Source organism: Gopherus flavomarginatus, chromosome 3, assembly GCF_025201925.1.
Source record: "Gopherus flavomarginatus isolate rGopFla2 chromosome 3, rGopFla2.mat.asm, whole genome shotgun sequence".
Taxonomy (NCBI): domain Eukaryota; kingdom Metazoa; phylum Chordata; order Testudines; family Testudinidae; genus Gopherus; species Gopherus flavomarginatus.
Window position 1 is genome coordinate 30943768 of NC_066619.1, and position 23930 is coordinate 30967697.

At 43.2% G+C, this 23930-nt stretch overlaps 1 protein-coding gene across 1 annotated transcript in view; it reads left to right on the forward strand.

Moving 5' to 3' along the window:
- NIM1K (NIM1 serine/threonine protein kinase) overlaps window positions 1–23930 on the forward strand; it is a 70079-nt gene that overhangs the window by 35744 nt on the left and 10405 nt on the right. Inside the window, exon 2 of the mRNA XM_050947054.1 lies at window positions 22392–23548. Coding sequence (XP_050803011.1) covers window positions 23257–23548 — 292 coding nt within the window. The 5' untranslated portion in view covers window positions 22392–23256. The remainder of the gene's footprint in view (window positions 1–22391; window positions 23549–23930) is intronic.

Sequence of the window (23930 nt, forward strand, 5' to 3'; positions counted from 1 at the left end):
GGACTCCATATTGCTACAGCGTCCCTGTTAGTGCTAAGCACCAACCATGGTGATGGTTATTGTGATTTGTCCACTAATAAGTATTGGTCTGAAACCACCAACTCATTTTGTGAAGGCAGTTGAATGATAATCAGTTAATAACAACTTAATAGTGACCTGGGACGGAATAAGACCCCCAAGATGGGAAGGACTCTGTATTTAAGGTGACCATATATTCGGTTTTACTGGGACAGACCTGGTTTTTAATATGATATCCTGATGTTTATATTTATATCTTGTGTTTGTATTTACATCTGTCAAGCCATGTAATGGCAAATTAGGAATATTGGGACCACACTATCTTGAAATAACACCAATATGAAAGAAAATAGTGCATTAATGTTTTCTCTTATTATCCAGTCATTGCAAATCACTGCAGTAAATTAGCATTGTATGTCGTCTTCTTCTCCTCACTTGCATTGTCTGTTAAATGCACTATCATTTCCTTAAATAAAAACTGTTCTTATTAAAAGTTAAGTTTCTTTTTTAATAGAAACTGAAGTGTCCAATATGTTCTCTACCTGAATGATTTGGAATGGACTCATAGAATTCTATAACCTCCATTTGTTCTGAAATGTCATTCTTCTTCCTGAGTCCCTGTTTTCTCATTTGAAGCCATGGGCTAAACTAATGCCTGGTATAATTCTAGAGATGTAATGGAGCCAGGTGTAAGTTTGGTCCATTACTTAAAAGGCTAACAAAGACTTTTATTATATATCTGTTCCCTTTTGGATATATGTTTAATAGAAGCTACTTTTATGTTACAGGAGCAATTCCATTGCAGACTGACCAAGGTACAATTTAAAGCAAAAAGCAAAATGACTGTCAAGGTTAAAGTTTGAGGAGAGTAAAGGACATTTTAAAAGGCAGTGGACACAGCTTCCTTTTATTAAAATTAGTCCCGGGCCCCCACTGTGCCACTGAGCGGACTTTTAACAGCTCAGTCAGCAATGCCAGCCGAAGCTGCCAGGATCCCTTTTCGACCAGGAATTCAGGTCAAAAAATGGACCCCTGGCAACCCTGCTGTGTGAGCTATTGTTGGTTGCATGATATCTCTACGACCTTTGGTCTACAGTCTCAACACTGCCAATATGTTATTGCTTTGTAAAGCACCTTGGGAATTTATAGTGTAATAAGTGTATGGTCAAACCTGAGTACAGATATCACACTTGTCAGCTAAACTGCACACATGAAATATTGAAAATAGAGCAGGTCTGAGCCAGTCCAGTAGAACACAATGTCATACAGTCCCTGTGTTCTATATCTTTAGTATGAATGGTGCTACATGAAATGATATTCAGGATTTTTTCAGTTCCAGTGTTACCTGGAATTATCTGAACCCAAAGCTATGGTAACTAATCTGTTTTCCAGGCAGTGTCAGGAAAGAAATTAGTGGGGGATGCAGTACCTCCGTCTGATAAATGATTGGTACACACCAGAGTGCTTCCACTCAAAAATCCTTGTTTTTATTGAGTACAAATCACATATCAAAACTAGCAATACTCTAGAAGCACATATAGTTACCCAAAGTCTAAGGTGGTATTGAGTGACAGAAGCAGGATTCCAGTGGCCAGCCTTTCTCCTCGCCTTGGGAGTTTGATTCCAGTCTCCTTGCTTGTAAAAAAATCTAAACTTCTACAAAGTACACTGTCTAACCAAACTCTGTGTAGATTTTCTCTAAACTAGGCACACAACTATCATAATGGCCCCAATAGGCTAACAGTCACCCTAGTATCAGCAAATAAAAATGTATTATTCTACTCATCAGCAAAGCAACTTTAACAAAAAAAATTTTATAGACATAGGCACCCAGACCAAGGTCAGTTTTCCACCTCCTCCCCATGAATCTGTCCTTTCACTGTATCTATCCTGTTAGTAATAGTACAGCTTTGTGCAGCTGTTTTTGTTCTGTTTGCCTAAGCCAAGGCCAGATTTTCTGACTCTGTGGCATCCTCGCTTCCAGTTTTAAGTGCATAAGATGGCTGCAGGATGTGTCAAATCCAGGTCTCTCATAACACTGATAGCTGGCTCTATGGATCAGAAAATAGTCCAGAACCTATGTACAGCTGCCATGGTTGTTCCATCCACTATAGATCCAGGGACAGTGCTGAGCCACAATGTTCCCATTGCTATGCTTCAAAGGGAATTGCAAACATTAGTTTCTTCTTCTGCTGATCCAGAGCATATGTAACGGAGCTGCCTTATTGGTAGCTAGGAATTGCATTCTGTGTAACTGGAAGAAAAAATCAGTGCCATCAGTAGAGAAGCAGATGCATGTTCTTGATGTCTGAACTCCTGGAGTAGGCTATTTATAAAGTAAAAAGTTCTCCTGAGACTTTTGAGAAAATACAGAATCCTTCTTGTGGCTTCATTGCTCACGTTCATGATGATGACTATTGATTCAGAGGGGAGAACATTTGTTTTGTAAGAATATTTAGTCTAAAGGTTTTTAATATTTTATGACAGGTTTCAGAGTTAATATTTTATGTCTCTTATGTTTTCCTGTTTGGATTATTGTTGATAATATGTGAGTCCATAAGCATGCTTTGTATAAAGGGCCATTTCTATGAAAACAATTGGATCTGCATAAAACTATGCTGTCTGGTTTTCTAAATCCAAATAATTTCAGTTTTATCGCCCTGCCTCTTACCACCACCCTCCTTATCTTGACTGTTTTTAAATGGTTTTTGAAATATTATCTTTCATGCTTCAATAGCTCAGAAATAGCTAAATAGATTTTCTTCAAACCTTTCAAAACAATTCTGAGCCAAAAAAAATCTCAATCCGAAAGGTTATTTGTGAAGAAACTGATGAAACTGAAAATCGGGCTTGAATTTAATGTCCCATCTTGGTTGTAGGCATAGTGTGACTTTCTTGTAATTCCATTGGAATAATCCATTGTATTGTTTTCAGACAAAACATTTTTATCCAAGCGAAAAGGATAAAATGTTTTGAAAATCAAGACAAGAAAAGTACCACTGAAAATTTATGCTAGACAGGGAAGTTAAACTGCAATGCAGTGATACAACCAGAGTATGAATGGCTGCAGGATAGCCATGAGATTCAAGTGTCTATGTGCACCTTGGCTGATCCATTGTCTTCAGGCACTCATCAGAATATACCCATCGTTTTTCAGGGTGGGTATACTGTTGTGTACAATGTATGAAATGCATCTTTGGGTAGAAGACCCACACAAGGGTCTATGTACCATTTAAGCCCTCAAAATAGGGGTTAAGTGGGATTTAATTTGTTCACAACTAGATCTCAATGATGTTTTTTGACTGAAACTTTTTTGGCAAAAAATGCAGATTCAGCAACCTGTCTGGACCAGGGGGAGCATGCAGCTGTCCTCTGTGGTCTAGGGGATGTGAGTGTCTGGGCCGGGGAGGGCCCCACAGCGGGGCTCAGTGGAGGAGGAAGGGTGAGTGTCTGGCCTCCCTGAGTGGGCTGTGGGGATGAGAGGGCAGAGAAACAGGAAATGGGTTGTAATAGGGGTTTCTTTAACTCTCTACTCCGGGTGGGAAATTTGTGTGTGTTTGTATTGTTACAGACATACTTGCAGACAGGTATTTTGAAATAAATTTCCAAAATAATTGAAACTGGTATGATTCTATAGTGTTATTTAGACAAATTTAAATTTGAAAAATTTTAAAATATTATATGGAGAATTTTTAATTTTTTGGCACAGAATTCCCCCAGGAGTAACATTAGCAGTTTGTTAATTCACTTTGATCTAGTCCTGTTTCAAAGAGGACTAGATCAAAGCACATTAACAAACTGTTAATGCACATCAGCAGGGTTCACACGGACAGTTAGTCCACGGCAGGCTAACGCAGGCAGGGTAGATTCACACCCTAGTTTGCCATGAACTAATTGTTCATGTAGGCAAGCCCATACATTCCAAGCCCAGAAGAGATCATTGTGATCATCTGGTTTGACCTCCTGTATAACAAAGGTCATAGAATTTTTAATAATTTCTCGAACAAATATTTTTAGAAAAACATCCAATCTTGATTTAAAATTTGTCAGTGATGGAGAATCCACCATGACCCTGGGTACAGTGTTTCAACTTTTAATGACCTTCACTGTTCAAAAATGTACACCTTATTTCCAGTCAGAATTGTCTAGCTTCACCTTCCAGCTATTGGATTGTTTTATATCTTTCTCTGCTAGAGTGAAGAGCCCATAATGAAATATTTGTTCCTCATGTAGGTACTTATAAACGGTGATCAAGTCACCCCTTGCCCTTCTCTTTGTTAAGCTAAATAGTTTGGGGTTCTTGAGTCCCTCAATATAAGACACTTTTTTCTAATTCTTTGATGATTCTCATGGCTTTTCACTGAACTCTCTCCAGTTTATCAACGTCTTTCTTGAATTGTGGACATCAGACTGGATACAGTGTTCCAACAGCAGTCACACCAGTGCCAAATACAGAGGTAAAATAACCTCTCTACTCTGAATCGAGATTCCCCTGTTTGTGACCTGTCCTCTTTATTATTTACCATTCCCCCATTTTTGTGTTGTCCACAAACTCTCTGCATCCCTTATTCATGATGAATTTGTTTTTTTCCAGGTCATTAATAAAAATGTTAAATAGTGTAGGTCCAAGTACTGATCCACGTGGGACCCCATGAATGCACACCCACTCAGTGATGATTCCCCATTTACAATTACCTTTTGAGACCTATCAGTTAGCCCTTTTTAAATCCATTTAATATATGCCATGTTAATTTTATATCATTCTATTTTTAAATCAAATGTGTGTTACCAAGTCAAGTGCTCTATAGACGTCTAAGTATATTATATCAATACTATCTCCTTTGTTAATTTGTAATCTCATCAAAAGAAGATAGGCTCCAAGGATGTTTTAGTTTGACAGGATTCATTTTCCATAAAAGCATGTTGATTGGTTATAATTATATTACCTTCCTTTAATTCTTTATTAATCGAGTCCTGGATCAGCCACCTCATTATCTTTTGTGGGACTGATCTCAAACCCCAGTGTCCGAAGAGTTACTGAAAATCGACATTAATAGTCCAACAAGCTCCTCAACCAGCTCTTTTACAACTTTCAGGTGCAAGTTATCGGGACCTGCTCGTTAATAAATGTCTAACTTTAGCAGCTGCTGTTTTAACAATATCCTTAGTTACTGTGAGAGTGGAAAGATTTCATTATCATCATATGATATGATTACATTGTCTGTTTTTCCCCCAAATACAGAACAGAAATACTGATTGAACACTTCTACCTTTTCTGCATTATTATTGATAATTCTATCATTTCCATCTAGTAATTGACCAATACCATTAGTAGGATTCCTTTTGTTCCCAGTATACTTAAATAACTCCTTATTGTGCTTAACTCTACTGGCTATAAGATTTCGCCTTGTATTTCTTTGCTTCCCTTATCAAATTTCTACAATTCCTAGCTTCTGGTTTATATTCCTTACTATCAACTTCCCCTTTATTTCATTTTTATATATTATTTTTTAATATTTGAGCTGGCTTCACTTCCCCTCTAAACCACGCTAATTTTTAATGGGCACGGCCTTCTTAATCAATTGTGGCTTTTTGGGTATAAAGTAAAGTGTTCTTAAACAATTCCCAATTATCATTCACCTTTTTCTGATTAAAAGCTTCCTACCAGCTGATTTGGCTTGTAATTGTTTTCAGCTTTGTGAAATTGGCCCTTTTAAATCTCCAAATGTATATATTATGTCTTTAGGCTTTATTCTGTTTGCATATTATAAATATGATTAAGTCATTATTGCTTATACCCAAGATGCCATTAATTTTTAGTTAATTTCCTCTTTATCTGTCAGAGTGAGGTCTAATGTACATTTCCCACATGTTGGATGCAACACTTTTTGAGTTAGCAAACTGTCATCTATAATATTTTGAAAATTCCAAGGATGTTTTAGTTCTGGTACCATGAGACCTCCAGCATATGTCACTCAAACTGAAGTCCCCATGATCACACAGCTTTTTTTTCCATTATAAATAGGTACTTAAGGAACCAGTCATCCTGTTCCTAGCATGATTTGATGGTCTGTAGCAGACACCAATTAATACAGCGTCACATGCTTTATCTATTAGGACATTGGTCCATAAGTACTCAAGTCATTTTCTTCTGAGTTGTCAGTGACTCAGAAATAGGTAATACTATTTTAACATAGAGTTACCCCGCCTTTTGCCCACTTGATGCTTCCTAAATATGATATTCACAAACTTTGTTACTACAAATGGAGTTCCCCAAACACTTCAGTCCAAACACATTCTGGCTTATGTAAAACAATAAAACATGTTTATTAACTACAGAAAGATAGATTTTAAGTAATTACAAGTAATGAGGCATAAAAGTCAGTATTTGGTTACAATTAAATAAAAAAACACAACTAATAGCTAACTTTACAAGCTAAAGTGAATTCAATGCAAAGAATCTCTCTCAGCACATGTTCTAGCAGTCTTACTGGCTGAATCTTTCAGCCAGGATCAACCTCCAGTCCAATGATGCTTCCTTTGTCTTTCAAGTGTCATTGATGCCATGAATAGAGATGAAAGGAGAGATTATTGTGTCCCCTGTTCTCAATTTTTATAGTTATTTTCTTATTTGAAAATCATCTCCAGCTGAGGTTCAGGAGACAGAGAGTCCTTTTGTACAGGAATTTCCAGCTGTTCCATTGCCAAAGAATGTTCTTCCTGCCAAAGAACAGTCACTTAATCAGGTGATAGTCCTTTTGATTTTGTTGACACCTGGTTGAGGCATCAGTTTACCTTTTGTCTCTGAGGAACTGGTTTGTGCCTACTTTTCTAAACTTGGAACATGTCTCAGTAAAGTTCTGTAGTAGAATCTTATAACTTTACATACAATATTGCCACACGTATTTTACCAGAACAATAATGACCAGCAAATTATGAGTTTTCAGATGATACCTCGCAAGGCATACTTTGTAAAAAATGCATCATAGTCTTATAAAAAGGATGAATGTAAGGGTACAGACTGTCACACAGCCCTAAAGTTCATCTTTAGATGGAAGGCCAGTAGGAAGAGTGTGTTAGCCCACAGTGGAATCTATGAGCCAAATTGCACTGGACTAGATTGGTAAGATTTTAACAGATCTGTGGACAGATAGGACTTCAGTTAGCACCTTAGCCACCCAAAATCCACAGAAGTGAGCAGGGATTGAACTTCTGTCCTTCTGCTAACTCACAGGCTCCTAACACAAGATCTAAAAATGAATCTTATTGAGGATTCAATCCTGCAAGATGCTGAGCAGTCTGGCCCTGATCCAGCAAATTGCTTAAACAAATTTCCCACTGTCTTCAGTGAGCTCAGGAAGGGCCTTTTGCCCAGTGGTGATGATACTTGGTTTACTGAAGGGGCTTCAAATTCGTCTAGGGAACACTTCCTTCTAAAAATGAAGGGCCTGGTCCTGACTGCAGCCAGAGAGCATTATGGGTTGTTTTGTTTTGTTTTTTGTAGATTCATAGAGTATAAGGCCAGAAGAGACCACTGGATCATCTAGTCTGAATACCTGTATATCACAGACTGTTAAATCTCACACAGTTCCTCCTGTACTGGACCCAATAATTTGTCTTTGACTAAAGCATAACTTGTATTTGGCAAGCACATATTTTCCAGAAAGGCATCCCTGCTTGATCTGAAGACATCTAGAGATGGGGAATCCATCATTTCCTTTGCTAGCTTGTTCCAATAAAAATGTGTGCCCTATTTCTAATTTGAAGTTGTCTGGCTGCAGTTTCCATTACATCTGCGCAGTTACCTTAGTGAACCAAACTTGTAATTTCTTCAGAGAATGAAATCAGGTTTTTTTGACAAGACCTATTTTCCATAAAACTATGTTGACTGGATTTATTATATTTCTATCCTTTAATTTTTCATTAATTGAATCTTATATCAGCTTTCCATTATTTTGCGTGGGAATGATGTCAGGCTAACTGGCCTGGTCATTCCACTTGTCCTTTTAGAATATTGACACACCATTAGCTCTCTTCTAGTCTTCTGGAATTTCCCTGGTATTCCAAGATCTATAAACAATATCAGTGGGCTAGAGAACTTATCAGCCAACTGTTTTAAGACTCTTGGGTGCAAGTTATCCAGGCATTCTGATTTGAAAAATGTTTATCCTAGTAGATGTTGTTTAACATCCTCCTTGGTTATTAATGGATTAGAAAGTATTTCATCCTCGTGTGATAAGAGTACATCATCCTGCTTCTTTTCAAATACAGAACAGAAATATTTACTGAACACTCCTGTCTTTTCTGCATCATTATTATCAATTTTAGTATCTCCATCTAGTAATGGATCTATACCATGCTAGGATTTCCCCACCCCCTAATATACTTTAAAAAATCCTTTTTATTGTCCATAACCCTGCCAACCATGGATTTTCCCCTTAATGTCTTTAGCATCCCTTATCACTTCCTAATTTTTAATTTATATTGATTTCTGTCTATTTCTCCTTTATTCCATTTGACATATATTGCTTTTTGATTTCTAATTACTGTCTTCACTTCACCACTGAACCAGGAAGGGATTATAGCCAAAGATGTCCTCTTTCCTGAGTGTGGAATCATGGCTTTTCGGCCATCTAATAAACTCTTCTTAAGGAACTCCTAATTTTCATTCACATTTTTCTCTCTAAACTATTCCTCCCAATCAACTTCACTCATTTTCACAACAAGAAATTAGCTCTTTTGCCCATTGTACCCTCCCCACCCCCCACACTCCTCTGATTGGATCTGTCTTCTGTTTGCACATATTGGATGTAATATTGCTGGTCCCTAGGCAACCGCCAACTTCCAGTCCAGTGATTAAATCATCTTCATACCACTTGGCACAGCTCAGAAGGGATGGCACAAAGATGTTCTTATTGTTCCCCTAATTCTCGGTTGTTCGGGTGCCAGAGTGGGTCCCAGCATGAGTTAGGACAGTCTGAAGGCTGCTCTAATTTATGCAAGCTATCTACAGCCCAGTGGGTTTTCTTGTCAGCCATGGATTGATGGAGCACAGAGATGGACTGTGCTCCTTTCCCACTTTTCTCAGGAAGGACTGACTCCCATTGAGCATGCTATATAATAATAAACAAGAGTCGTGTACTGTACATATGACATATGCTGTGAAAAATACACAAGATCAGGGTAACTACCTGGAGATAAAACCAGAAAATTCTCACTGAACGGCTCCAATTCAAGGAAACAGAGATTAGCCAAAGCCAGGTACTCTGCTAATCCTTCCTTAGCATCGTCCATCTTATTCTTGGATAAATTCTTTGCTAAAGAAATCCTAGGTAAGTGGTCTAATGAATCTGCTTATTAAGACATTTCTTTCTTACATGCATGCCAAATGTTTAGGATTTCCAGCTTCCTGAATTAGGAAAACCTTCGTTTTATATTTTTAGTGAACTGGGTTGTATTGGATAGTGGAATATGGGGTGGGTCCTCTCTCATTAGAGCAGGCCAGAGCCAGTTCTGGAGCCCAGTGCACAATACACATAGCCAGACTATGCATAGTGGTCTCTGTGGGACCAGTGGAGAAAGGAATCATCTTCCTCCAAGCCATGAAGCAGCAGGAAAGCCACCTCATGATCACTACTGCATCTTCAGGACAGCAGTCTGTCTGCATGCTCCTTATATGGGAGAGACTGGCTAACAGACCTCCGTGGCCATGTGGCCACTCTCCACTTCATGCACTGCATTTGTAAAGGGCAATTCTGTTTATCCTAGGGTGACCAGATGTCCCGATTTTATAGGGACAGTCCCGATTTTTGGGTCTTTTTCTTATGTAGGTTTCTATTACCCCCCACCCCTGTCCTGATTTTTCACATTTGCTGTCTGGTCACCCTAGTTTATCCTGTGAGCTATACATCAGAATATTCAATACACTACTAGAGATTTCACTTTCTATTAAATCACAGTGTTGAATTTCTTTGAGTTACATCAGTGAAAGCCAGGATTAATGTTACGGGCTGCTTTAAAGCAGATCTTGCCAACAACATCCAGAGATTAAAAAATTGTCAAAGAGATATCACTTGAGGTTTAATAATTGCTATATGAAATCAAGACAAAATAATGGCTATTTTTCTTAATATTTTCGTAGCTGGGTACGAGTGGATAAAAACAAGTCACAAAGAAAAGCTCCGTTTGATTTTGATTAGTTTTCTGGCTGCATACTTGTTTCTTGAAAATTGGAGTGAAAGAGCAAACAAATCAGTAAGGGCAAAATTACACTTTCCATTGTACATAATCTGCATTCAATCTGAATTAAATTCACCATGCCTGTAGAGAGCAAGAAAAAGACCAATACACTATTTTAGTTTTTAAATGGACCTTATGTGTGACGCATAGTCCTTGTGCTGTTTGGTTCTCTGTACAGTGTAAATATCCCTGTCTGTGGGCAGAAGTGCCATTGACACCAATGGAAGCCACATACATGGAACAAGTCCTGAGGAACGTACTGTGCAAGAATAAAAAAGTTCTCTGCAACAACAGCAACAACAAAAAATAATGATCCCAGCCTGTGCCCCATGTCGAACCAGCTGATTAGATTATTCATGGTCCTGACTTTTGGCAGCAGTCTGTTTTAGACAGTTGTGGTAAGGTAAGTCAAAGAGCAATCTAGTGGTACACCAAATGCAGACCAGTTTTGCTGCATGTTTCAGTCATTTTCCTTTGAGGAAGGTGTCTAACTCATGTTTAGCATTTGCATTGTGGAGGTGGAAGATGCTCAAAACTGTCTTAGTCACAGCTTGTGGATAAGCTGTTCCAGGACTTTGAAGATGACACATAGCAGAGAGATTGGTCAGTAGCTTACCGCATTGTATGGATCCTTTCCAAGTTTTAAAGGGCAATCACTTTTCTTTTCATTCTCCAGGTCTTTGGCAGGTCACCCTCATTGACAACCTAAATCAGGAATTTGGATAACCATTGATGGGCATTGGTTCCAAGGTGTTTCAGAAACTCCGGTATAATGTTGTCATATCTTGCTGCCATTCTGGGTTTGATATTGCTCAGTACACTGTCTAATTCAGCACTTGTGAATGGTGCTAAGCACAGACAAAGCCAGAAGTCATTGAAAGCCATTTGTTTACATCCAAGGGCAGAATTTGGCCTAGAGTCAATTAATATACACCTCTACCCCGATATAATGTGACCCGATATAACATGAATTCAAATATAACGAATTGGATATAGCAGCTTTCTGAGGGGTGGGGGGGGCTGCGCACTCTGGCGGATCAAACGAAGTTCGATATAATGTGGTTTCACCTATAACGCAGTAAGATTTTTTGGCTCCCGAGGACAACATTATATCGAGGTAGAGGTGTACAATAGTCACAAAATCATGTCTATAGACTTATTTTGAAAAAATGTCTTCCTTACATTTGGAGGAGTGGATGGGTTTTCCTGTGCCCTGATGTATGCTTGTGTTACTTGTTAATGTGCACATTGAGGGTGTGTCTATACTGTAATTAGCATAATAGCTAACTTGGGCTCAGGGAACTCGGGCTAAGGGGTTGTTTAATTATGGTGTAGATGTTCAGGCTCAGGTTACAGCCTGAGCTTTGGGACCCACCGACTTCGCAGGGTCCTAGAGTCTGGGTTCCAGCCCAAGCCAAAACATCTACACCGCAATTAAACATCCCCGTAGTCCAAGCCCAAGTCAGCTGGCACCAGCCAGCTGTGGGTTTTTAATTGCAGTGTAGACATACCCTAAGGGGCCAGCAGACTGCTTTGATTTGACTCAGTGTTTGGGTATGAATCAGAGAACTGTTTGATGTTAGAGTCTGTGTATACTGTAGAGTAATCCTAGTCGTTCTAGGAGGTTTACAGCTTGACTGGGCAAAGCATTAGTTAATCGGCTGTAAAGATCACTCCTGCATGGACGGGGTAGAGGATATATCCAGCTCCATTTTTTTGTTGTTCTTTGATTGCAAGTTAGGGGCATAGTCATGCTATTACATTTTTAGCAAATCTCCCCAGGCTGACAGTGTTGCTTGCATTTTTTGGATTTAAACAAGGCGCTTAGCGAAGTTTGAGGACAAACATTCAGCAACAAGAGGTTTATGTGGCTTCTTCTGGCTACCTCAGCCATGAACTGAGCCAATATAACACAAGAAAAAGAGCAAAATTGGGCTGCTTCACATACATTCCCTCCGCTTAGAAGAACATGCTGTGTGGTAACACAAGAGAGTTTTTGTGATGGTCTCAGCAGGTCTGGTCCCTCTGGTAGTGTGCTTTCACTTCCTGTAAAAGCTAGGCCTTCAAAAATATAAATAAACTAAGGAATCAGTATTTTCTCGAATTACCCAAATCTGGACTGCTGAATTTGGAAACTGGAACCAGTGTTTTCTTATTAATCCCATCAAAAACTGCTATTTGGAGTTCAGTTCAATTCCTAACTTGGTTCACAGTAAGTAGAGGGACAACTTCTGCAACAGCAGAAAGAAGTCCATTTGGCAAGGATCAGATAGCTAAATCTTAATCTCTTGGTCTCTGGAAAATACCTCCAGGATCCTGCTATCTTTAGAGACTGTGGTGAGGGACACTTGTGAAGTTAGCCTTCAGACCTGTGATCTCAGAAGGAGGGGAGTCAATCACCAGTGACCTCCTAAAGATCTCTGTGGCACCAAAAGTCTGTACTGTATTAGGCCATCTCGTGTGTTCTTCTGCATTTACAGTTTAAAAATATATCTGTGCAGAAACTGCTCCATTTTCATTATACAACAAGCACATTACATGCCATGAAATTAAAAAACAGTGACCAAGGTTTTCAGACCAGGTGTGACAGATACGGCAATTTCTTCTTCTAGTGCTTGCTCAAGTCGATTCCATTTTTGGTGTGTGTGCACCCATGTGCACAGTTGTTGGCGATTTCTACCTTAGCAATATCCATAGGGCCGGCTGTGGCACCCTCTGGAGTGGCACTTCCATGTGGTGGTATATCAGGCACTTCTGGCCCTGCGCCCTCTCAGTTCCTCCTTACCGCCTGTGACGGTTAGTTGGACTGCCTTGCCTTGCTTCGCAAGAGCAGTAGCAGTTTTTCCATTGACTTTGTTTCGTTGTTGTTGTACATAGTTTCATTGTAGTTAGTTGATACTGTTAGTTAGTCAGTGGAGTCTCAGTTGGGACTTTTTGTTTAAACCCTGTGCATCATGCAGGAGGATCATGCCGATCAGTGAGCCTCACGAAAGCTGTCTTCAGTGTCTCGGAGAAAGCCATAGAAAAGACAGGTGCTGCATCTATAAAAACTTTTGCCCACAGACTCCGAAGGAACGAGATATCTGCTTGAGGGCGTTATTGTTGGCAGTCGCTCTTTGTCCGGCGTTGGAACCCTCCACCGCAGCACCCACGCCCAGCATTTTGGCCTCGGTGCGCAGTGCACCACCAGCACCGGACTCAGCCCATCACCGTTCCATCTCGCCTATGCCAAAGAAGAGGCAGAAGAAGCAAAGCCCTTCGGCACTGAAGGACAGAGAGGCTTCAGGCAAAGGACCTATGTCAGGCCATGCATCCACTGCAGGGCTTCACGGGGATACCGCTGAGGTCAGACCCCCCCAGCCCAGCCAGAGACTCACACCCTACCCCGGGCAGTGGCAAGGACTCCCAGCTAGTTATGGGGCCTACAGTGCCTGAAGTGGTTCTGACAGCTAAAGAGGAAGGCCAACTGGCACCGCAAGTGCCCGAAACGGCTCAGCTCGTGGCACCAAAGGGGAAAACCATCGGGATGCTGCAGAAACACAGACTGGCAGAACACCCCAGGTCACCGGATCGCAGGTGCAAGTCGCCGTCACTGTGACCTCGGACCCCAGCACCGCAACCGAGTTCCCTGGCCACATAGTACGCCCACATCTTGAATACTGCATTCAGATGTGGTCTCCTCATCTCAAACAAGATACACTGGCACTAGAAAAAGTTCAGAAAAGGGCAGCTAACATTATTAGAGGTTTGGAACGGGTCCTATATGAGGAGAGATTAAAGAGGCTAGGACTTTTCAGCTTGGAAAAGAGGAGACTAGGGGGGATATGATAGAGGTATATAAAATCATAAGTGGTGTGGAGAAAGTGAATAAGGAAAAGTTGTTTACTTGTTCTCATAATAGAAGAACTAGGGGTCACCAAATGCAATTAATGGGCAGCAAGTTTAAAACAAATAAAAGGAAGTTCTTCACACAGCGCGCAGTCAACCTGTGGAACTTCTTGCCTGAGGAGGTTGTGAAGGCTTTGAGTATCTATATACTCATCCCCCTGCAGCATCGCTAGTCATGTCTGCAGTGAGTGAAAGGGACAGACAAGGCCATGTCAGCAGAACACCAAAAAGTAAAGATGCCAGAAGACTAGACTTGGGCAGGAAAGTTTATTCAATGGCCAGCTTACAGTCTGGGTCTCTAATTAGGGTCTCTAATTACCAGGCCCTGCTGGGACATTATAACTCTAACCTGTGGGACTCTCTTAATAAGTTCATGGATGCCCTCCCACAGGATCGTGCCCAAGAGTTTGCCGCATTGGTGAGTGAAGGCACAGTGGTGGCCCAGAGAGTTCTCCAGATGGTCACATTGGTAGTGGCCATGAGACGCAGCTCCTGGTTGCAGGCTTCTGAGCTTTCCCAGGAGAAAGCAGGCCACTATCTAGTACCTCCCATTTGAGGGTTTGGGGCTCTTTTACGAGCTAACTCCAGGCTCCATGGGCTCAAGGCCTCCCGAGCCACTCTCTGCTCCCCGGGCTTGCACACTCCTTAGCAGTCCAGGAAGCTGTTCCGACCTCTGCCACCTCCTCTTCCAATGCAGTCCTGGGAGGTCCCGAGTCAGGCTCCTACAAGTGGAAGGACAAGGACAAAAGGGCCTGTAGGGAGGCAGTGTGGTTCCCCGGAGCCCCGGAGAGCTACGAGCTCTGCTGGACACCAGAGTGGGGAGAGCCAGAGCTCTCCCAGCCTGCCCCCCAGAGGGTCAGAGGCCGGACAGGAAGTATAAGAGCCCAACCCCAGAGCTCACTTGAGAGGCAGCCACTGGAGGCCAGACACCTCTGGCCCAGCTCCCACTGGGGAGACTCCAGCAACCAGCAGCGGACCTGGAGATTGGCCTGACCAGCTGATACTTGACAGATCAGCATGTGGGAGAGTCGCCGAGCCTACTCCTCGCCAGCTACAGAAGAGTCGCTGAGCTTACCCCTCGCCAGCTACCCCGAGGATCCAATGGTGATCGACTCCCCTGAGGACACCACCTTGCCTCAAGTACTTCCAGAGTGGGAGATGGGAATTAGCCTGAGTCTGGCTGCAGCACTGCCAGAACCCATGTCAGTGTGTTGCGGACAGGATCCCCACTGATGCAGCAGCAGGCCTTTGGCCACAGCTAAGGCCACGGGCTGGGAAGCAGTGGAGTGGGAGGGCCTGTGTCCCCCCCTGCAACCCAACGCTTGGGTGGTGTTTCCCCCTCTCCCAGGCCATTCGCAGCCTGAAGCCTGAGTGTACTATTTACTTCTGTTTGCTGAGCCCCTGCCTGAGGGCCTGATCCTTGAACTCCTTGCTGCCCCGCCCTGACCCAGGGCCTGGGCTTAGTGACTGCTAATGGTACCTGTGTTTGCTCAACCCCTGCCTAAGGGCCTGAGCTGTGACTCTTTACTGCCTTGCCCTGACCCAGGGCTTGGGCTTGTTGTCTGCTAATTCTTACCTGTGGGTGCTCAGCCTCCTGCCGGATGGCTTGAGCCAGGACTCCTGTGAACCGACTGATGCCCCAAGGGGCCATACAAGGACTAAGGAAGGTGGTGTGGTTCCCTGCCGCCCTGGAGTGAGACGAACTCCAACAAACCCTCTCTACAAGGCCTAAGAGACGCTACCTGTCCTCTTCCCACTCGGCTGCCCAACCTGACCCTCCCAGAAGGCAGGGAGGCCAGAAGCAGTCATTTTGAGGATGCGCTCAAGGATGATCCCCCAGCCAATGTACTGGATCTACTCCCCTCCTTCCTCAACCTCCTTTGCCCTTTCCAGTCAGCCTGGTCTGGTGTCACCTTGGACCGCTGAGTGTTCAGTACAATTTCTTCAGGATACACCCTGCAATTTATAGCCAACCATCCTTCCCAATCCCCTTCCCTGTCCCTCTTCAGGGACCTTTCTCATGAGCAACTCTTCGTTCAGGAGGTTGAAAACCTCCTGTGCCTGGGCGCAGAGGAAGAGGTTCCTCGAAATAGAGAAGGAAGAGGATTCTACTCCTGCTACTTCTGAAGGCAAAGAGAGGGGAGGCTCTGACCAATTCTAGACGTGCATCGCCTCAACGAGTCTTTCAAGAAGTTGAAGGTTCACATGGTCTCCCTGGCCTCCATCATTCCGTCCCTGGATCTGGGAGACTGGTACGCCTCCCTCGATTTAACGGACACACATTTCTATCTTCCTGGGGCACCAGCACTTCCTCCATTTCATGTTGGGCGAGCGCCTCTTCCAGTTCACAGTGATGCCCTTTTGGTCTCTCATCAACTGCAAGAGTCTTCACAAAGTGTATAGTGACAGTGGGCACTTCCCTGCAACATTGGGGAGTCCAAATATACCGTACCTCGATGACTGGTTGATAAGGGGCTGGTCCCCAGATCAGATGCAGAGGCATCTTGATCTGGTCTGTTCCACCTGTCGCGACCTGGGGTTGATAATAAACAAGACAGAGTCAATGCACAGAATTCATTGTAGCAGTCCTTGACTCCACTCGGGCCAGCGCCTTCCTCCCAGACTCTTGGTTCCAGGCCATAGCGAACCTTATCTTGGGCCTATGGACCCACTTGCTCACCACCACCCACACGTTCCTGAAACAGTTGGGCCACTTGGCAGCATGTACGTACTTGGTGTGGCATGCACGACTCCGCCTCAGACTCATACAGGTGTGGCTGGCATTGGTCTATGACCCCAACCGGCACAGCATGGACTGAGTGGTCAGGATTTAAGACAGTGTCCTGTCATCTCTCATCTGGTGGCAGGATCCCACGTCAGTGCTGGAAGGAATTCCAGCCTCATCAGTGGGCCATTGTCTCCAACACCTCGGACCTGGGCAATCTCTGGACTCAAGATTGTTGGTCCAGATCGTTCCCTGCATATCAACATCAGAGAACTCAGGTCGGTTCGACTATCATACTGCAAAGTGAGAAATGGAGGCAAAGGACACTGCCTAATGTACTATGGGCGAGCGGGATGGGGGATTTTTGCTCATGGTCAGTTATGTTTAAATCATGGTTATGATGTTTTCCCAAATTAATGCCAGGTTCCTTTCCCCTTTTAATAAAAGTTTTCTCTGCTATACACAGACTCAGTGCTTGCAAGTGGGGGAAGTATTGCCTCTTAGAGGCACCATGGAGTGGTGGTTAATTTTCCCAGATTATTGGGTGGGGGCTCAAGCCGGTTCTGTGTTGTATTGTTCAGAGGAACCCCTGGATATTGAATCCATCCCTTGTTGCTGCCAACTCCACCTAGCAGAAGGAATTACAGATGCCAATATATGGATTTAGAAGCCTACGTTTATGCATCCAAGTCTGAAAAATATTGACCTACATAGTATTTGCAAGTTAAAAATATTTTCATTCTTGGCTTTCTCCTTCTTCTGTTCATTCTAATGTGATGTAAGGCTTGAGCTGAGCCCTCAAATGCTGGTGGCGTCACTGATTGAGGGTGTAAATGTTTGAATAATGGGGTCAAACACTAACGTAACAGCAGTGCTGGCTTTGAAGATTTCCTAAAGTTTGATGCCTTCATTCCTTTTGTCTTGCTGGTGGCTCTAATATCACTAGTATTGTTTCTTAGCAATGAGCTAAATCAGACAGACAGCAGACTGGCCAACTGTTGTGGATCACTGAAGTACTTTGGGGCATAAGTTGCCTTTCAGAACATGTGACTCCTGGCTGTGGTAATGACAAACTTTCAGGCTGTCTGTCTCTTTCCTGGAATTAGTATTATTTATTATTATAGGCATCTGGGAAGTACCCCTCCACCACAGTATTTGGGTGCATTCTACATCAGTGGTTTTCAACCTGTGGTCTGCAGACCCCGGGGCGGGGGGATCCACAGACTATGCCTGAGGGGTCCATGAAAGGTTGCTATTACCATAAAACAGTGGTTTTCAACCTGTGGTCTGCAGACCCTTGGAAGTCTGCAGACATTATCGAAGATTTCCAAAAGGGTTTGCACCTCCATTCAAAATTGTTTACAGCTCTGCAATTGAAAAAAGGTTGAAAACCACTGTTCTACATGATTTAGATTAAAGAGTAAGTCAACATTGCCCACAGATGAAGAAAATATACACCATTAGCTCCTGCAGCACTGAAATAGCTCATCTTAAAGGACTGAGGAACCCTAGCCAGTGGGCTAAGTGCCAGGAGATTGCAGGTCCTGCAATTAGCAGGAGGGCTGGAAAAATAAATTAATTTTAGGCTGTGTTCTAAAAATGGTGATCTTTGGGCTCAAGCAAATATTTGGTAGGCGTAAATTCCAGAAGGACCTGGTGCTGACAATGCCTTGACCCAGTTTTCTCTTTGTCTGGACAGACAGAGAGCTCTGGGTTAAAGCATTCTCATAGCCATGATGTTGAGCTTCCATATACACCCCTCTAGCTGGCCTCTCTTTGCCCATAATGAACATTACACAAGAACTGTTCACATAGGTCTGTCTGACAGGCCATAAGAAGGATTTAATTCAGCTCTTTGTACAGCTGGTTGGTGCAAAAGCTTAGGTAATTCTTGCAGAAAATGGCCTTTACTGTTGACTATCCTCTGTGTGCCCCATCAGTATAAGTAGGCTGATTCTTTCACACAGGCTACCAAATGAGCTGACAGGCATAATGATGAGCTAGATTTCTGTGGTTAATTTTCTTTGCCATTAGCACCTTAGTGAATCTGTTTTTGCATTTCTGGTTTCTGCTCTCTGACTCCAACAAACATAATTTTGACAGCAAACAGAACTTCCATGTTGGCAGCCTCAGATAGCAGAAATATCCAGGGTAGAGCCTGGGTGTTGAGGGGAGCATACTTAAAATGGTTTTGCACCTCTGTTTAAGGACCCAGTAAGTGCTTTTAAAAAGAGAGCAAGCCCTACTGGTGCAGCATATGCTCTGTCCCCAGCATCAGACCTACAGCTGATTCTGGGTGGGCTGGGCCCTAGCTATGCTCCATCTAGGGTATGTCTACGCTGTGTGACAGACCCAGGCCAGTGTGGTACAGGAGTCTGGTAGAGGGCAAATATACTAGTCACTGGCTGAGTAGTTTTCAGTTCCCTGAGTGATTAGAGCAGAGGCTGCACTGGAGTAATCAGGGCATCTGGGTTTAAAAAGGAGCTCACTCCAGTCAGGGAGGGAGGAACTAGAGGAGAGGAAGTGTATGTGAGGAGCTGGGAGCAAGAGGCGCAAGGAGCTGAGAGTGAGAGGGTGTGCTGCTGGAGAACTAAGGAGTACAAGCGTTATCAGACACCAGGAGGAAGGTCCTGTGGTGAGGATAAAGAAGGTGTTTGGAGGAGGCCTTGGGGAAGTAGCCCAGGGAGGTGTAGCTGTCACACAGCTGTTACAAGAGGCACTATAGACAGCTGCAAATCCATAGGGCCCTGGGCTGGAACCCGGAGTAGAGGGCGGGCCCGGGTTCCCCCCAAACCTCCCCACTCCTGATCAGACACAGGAGGAGTTGATCCAGATTTTGGGGAAAATCACTGAAGTGAGCAAATCTGCCAATAAGCGCAGGACCCACCAAGGTAGAGAAGGAACTATGTCACAGCTGCAATTAAAAACCTGCAGCTGGCCTGTGCTAGCTGCCTTGGGCTAAGGGGCTGTTTAATTGAGGTGTGGATGCTTGGGTTCAGGCTGGAGCCTGTGAGGTGGGATGCTCCCAAAGCTTGGCCTGCAGCCTAAGGCCAAATGTCTACACTGCAATTAAACAGCCCCTTAGCCTGAGCCCCACAAACCCAAGTCAGCTGGTACAAGCCAGCCATGGGTGTTTTATTGCAATGTAGAGATGTCTCTAGTCACTCCCTATTCAGCATACCCTGTGTATGTGCTCTCATGTGCTCCTGAAGTGCAAGCCCTGACTGCTCCCATAGCAGTTGCACAAGGGAAGGAAGGGTGGGTTATCTGTGCCCTCTCACCACTCTTGTGCACCCATGCCAGAGAGCCAGAACCTAGTGATGAATAGCACCTATACTGCTGTGATGTAATAAAGATTTTGGTTGGGTTACTGTCAGGAGTTTAATTAAATAATAATACTTAGTTCTTATTGCACGTTTCAGCTCTTTACAAAGGCAGATGAGTATCATTTCTGGGCACAGAGAGGTGATGTGGCTTTGTGTAAGGTCTAACAGCAAAGCAGGAAGAGAAACCAAGTCTCCTAACTCCCAGTCTAATGCCTTATCCACAATACTTTCCATTTCTCCACCTATCCCCAGTGGCACAGGGAACTTGTCTTTGAGCCAGCCAGCTTCATCCTGCAATATATGCAGGACATGAATGGTAACACCCCTTTAAATGCAGCAAAGAATCCTGTGGCACCTTATAGACTAACAGACGTTTTGGAGCATGAGCTTTCGTGGGTGAATACCCACTTCTTCAGATGCATGTGGCGGAAATATCCAGGGGCAGGTATATATATGCTAGCAAGCAAGCTAGAGATAACGAGGTCAATTCAATCAGGGAGGATGAGGCCCTGTTCTAGCAGTTGAGGTGTGAAAACCAAGAGAGGAGAAACTGGTTCTGTAGTTGGCAAGCCATTCGCAGTCTTTGTTCAATCCTGAGCTGATGGTGTCAAATTTGCAGATGAACTGAAGCTCAGCAGTTTCTCTTTGAAGTCTGGTCCTGAAGTTTTTTTGCTGCAGGATGGCCACCTTAAGGTCTGCTATAGTGTGGCCAGGGAGGTTGAAGTGCTCTCCTACAGGTTTTTGTATATTGCCATTCCTAATGTCTGATTTGTGTCCATTTATCCTTTTCCGTAGAGACTGTCCAGTTTGGCCGATGTACATAGCAGAGGGGCATTGCTGGCATATGATGGCGTATATTACATTGGTGGATGTGCAGGTGAATGAACCAGTGATGGTGTGGCTGATCTGGTTAGGTCCTGTGATGGTGTCGCTGGTGTAGATATGTGGGCAGAGTTGGCATCGAGGTTTGTTGCATGGATTGGTTCCTGAGCTAGAGTTATTATGGTGCGGTGTGCAGTTACTGGTGAGAATATGTTTCAGGTTGGCAAGTTGTCTGTGGGCAAGGACTGGCCTGCCACCCAAGGCCTGTGAAAGTGTGGGATCATTGTCCAGGATGGGTTGTAGATCCTTGATGATGCGTTGGAGGGGTTTTAGCTGGGGGCTGTATGTGATGGCCAGTGGAGTCCTGTTGGTTTCTTTCTTGGGTTTGTCTTGCAGTAGGAGGCTTCTGGGTACACGTCTGGCTCTGTTGATCTGTTTCCTTATTTCCTCGTGCGGGTATTGTAGTTTTGAGAATGCTTGGTGGAGATTTTGTAGGTGTTGGTCTCTGTCTGAGGGGTTAGAGCAGATGCGGTTGTACCTCAGTGCTTGGCTGTAGACAATGGATCGTGTGATGTGTCCGGGATGGACGCTGGAGGCATGAAGGTAGGCATAGCGGTCGGTAGGTTTTCGATATAGGGTGGTGTTAATGTGACCATCACTTATTTGCACCGTTATCTCTAGCTTGCTTGCTAGCATATATATACCTGCCCCTGGATATTTCCACCACATGCATCTGAAGAAGTGGGTATTCACCCACGAAAGCTCATGCTCCAAAATGTCTGTTAGTCTATAAGGTGCCACAGGATTCTTTGCTGCTTTTACAGATCCAGACTAACACGGCTACCCCTCTGATACTTGACCCCTTTAAATGTGATACCTTAGATCTGCCAAAACTCAAAGCCTTGAGTCATTGGGGCATCTTCACCATCCTTACGTACCTCACAGACTCCACATACTTAAAGTGATAATCATTTTGTTGATCTAATTCTATTTAATCAGTTATGTAAGGATATTGCTCCTGTGTCTGAGCATGGGCAAGGGAGGCTAGAGGCAGCAGTTTCTTCAACATTTCCACGCCTTCTGTGCACAAACTGGTACTGCTGGGTATGCAAATGATTAACAGTGTCTGATAAAATTCCTCTTCCTGCCCAGTTATCAGCAGGTAGAGAGGAAAGAACATCTTACTATTATCATGTTAAGTGATTGCTTGTAAGTCTGTTTTAGTACAAGCTGTAATTTGTATGTGTATCAAAACCAAACAGCGTGGACTGTGGAAATAAAATTGGTAAATGATCTATGCTGTAATGTAACTCAGTGAAACATGAGGCTATTTATATAAAGGGTTTAATGACTTTCTTCATCTCTCTTCTTAGGAAGACAATGCGTCTTGCAAAATTTTGAGAAGGCTCAAGGCTTTAAAGAAGGCTTGTCTAAATAAAGGAGGGTTAAAGTGACATTGCAGTTACTTAATCCTGCGCTTTCCTTCCATGTGACTCGAACAAGACTGAGGTGCAGCTTTTCTTTTTCCCGGTGCACAGATTATACTGCTCCTAGCATCCTCCAGCAGCAGTTCTGCACATCAAAGTAGCAATGGAAATTAAACAAATCAGTGGCAAGCGTTTTACAGCAGGGCTACAAGGTAAAGGTCAGGCATTTCCAAATCACAGTGAAAAGCTTGCTGGCTGAAAAATGAATCAAAGGAAAATCCAACTTTCAGCTTTTGGACTGAGCCTTGAACCAAGAAGGATTGCATCAAATCCTACCGAAGGTTAGCTGTTCGAAGTGATCTGAAAGCTTTTGGACTTATTCAAAGTAGTTATTGAGCTACCAGTCTGAGATGTGCCTGTCAGTGTTTTCAGGGCAGCAAACTAGAACCTGAAAGTTAAAGAAGTGTCAAATGTATTGCATTTGTTTGCACTCCATTGAGAATGGACTCTTTTTGCTTTTATATGTGTACAGTTTACAGCTCTAATTATCAAGCCTTTTTTATCTTACAAATAAGAATTTAAAATTGCTCACTGGAGGTTAAAAGCCAATTTGCTTTTAACTTTACTTCTGATTTTGGCTAGAACCAGCAATATATATATGATGGCAAATTTGGTTGTTAAGTCATTTCCACATTGATCTTTGGACCTCTGGCAATTTTTGTTCAGATTATCACAATTCTATTATGTCCATGATTGTATTCCACTGGAACATCTTGTTAAACCAAATGGAAATGTGATTGCTCTGTGGACTATGACAACAAGCTATATGAATGGCGGAGGTCTTGGAAACCACCGATATGCCAGGTGGAATCGTGAGGACAGCGGAGAGGACTATGGGCGGGCTGAGTGCTATGGAGAAGATGAGGAGGGCAGGAAGCGCAGGCTGACCCCATTTGAGAAGCTAACCCAGGATATGTCCCAGGATGAAAAGGTGGTGAAGGAATTAACTCTGGGGAAGAGGATTGGATTCTATCGAGTGAGAGGGGAAATAGGAAGTGGGAATTTCTCACAAGTGAAGCTTGGAATTCATTCTCTAACCAAAGGTAGGCAATGCCATTTGCAACACGTTATGATTGTGGTGATGCTGTGTAGATATATGGTGCAGGGTTCTTTGGAATGAAAGGCACTGTGTGAATCCTACATACCTATACAGTTGTGGCAACATATATTTATAGGCAGGGACACAGTTAAATGCTTAGGACTAGATTATCCCTTACTCTTGAAAAGGGGAAGGATCTTTCCTCTGTCTAGCACCTCTGTGCCAGATTCAAGGAAAATTGTGGTCTCTGTGTTCCAGGGCTTGCACAGGCTGCATCCCTTGGCTTCCAACCACCCCAAATAAAATGGAGCCTTGGGCCTGCCCGCACATCACACAATACAGATCATTAAAGAGTGGTTCTATGTGCACATACCATTGAATTCCTT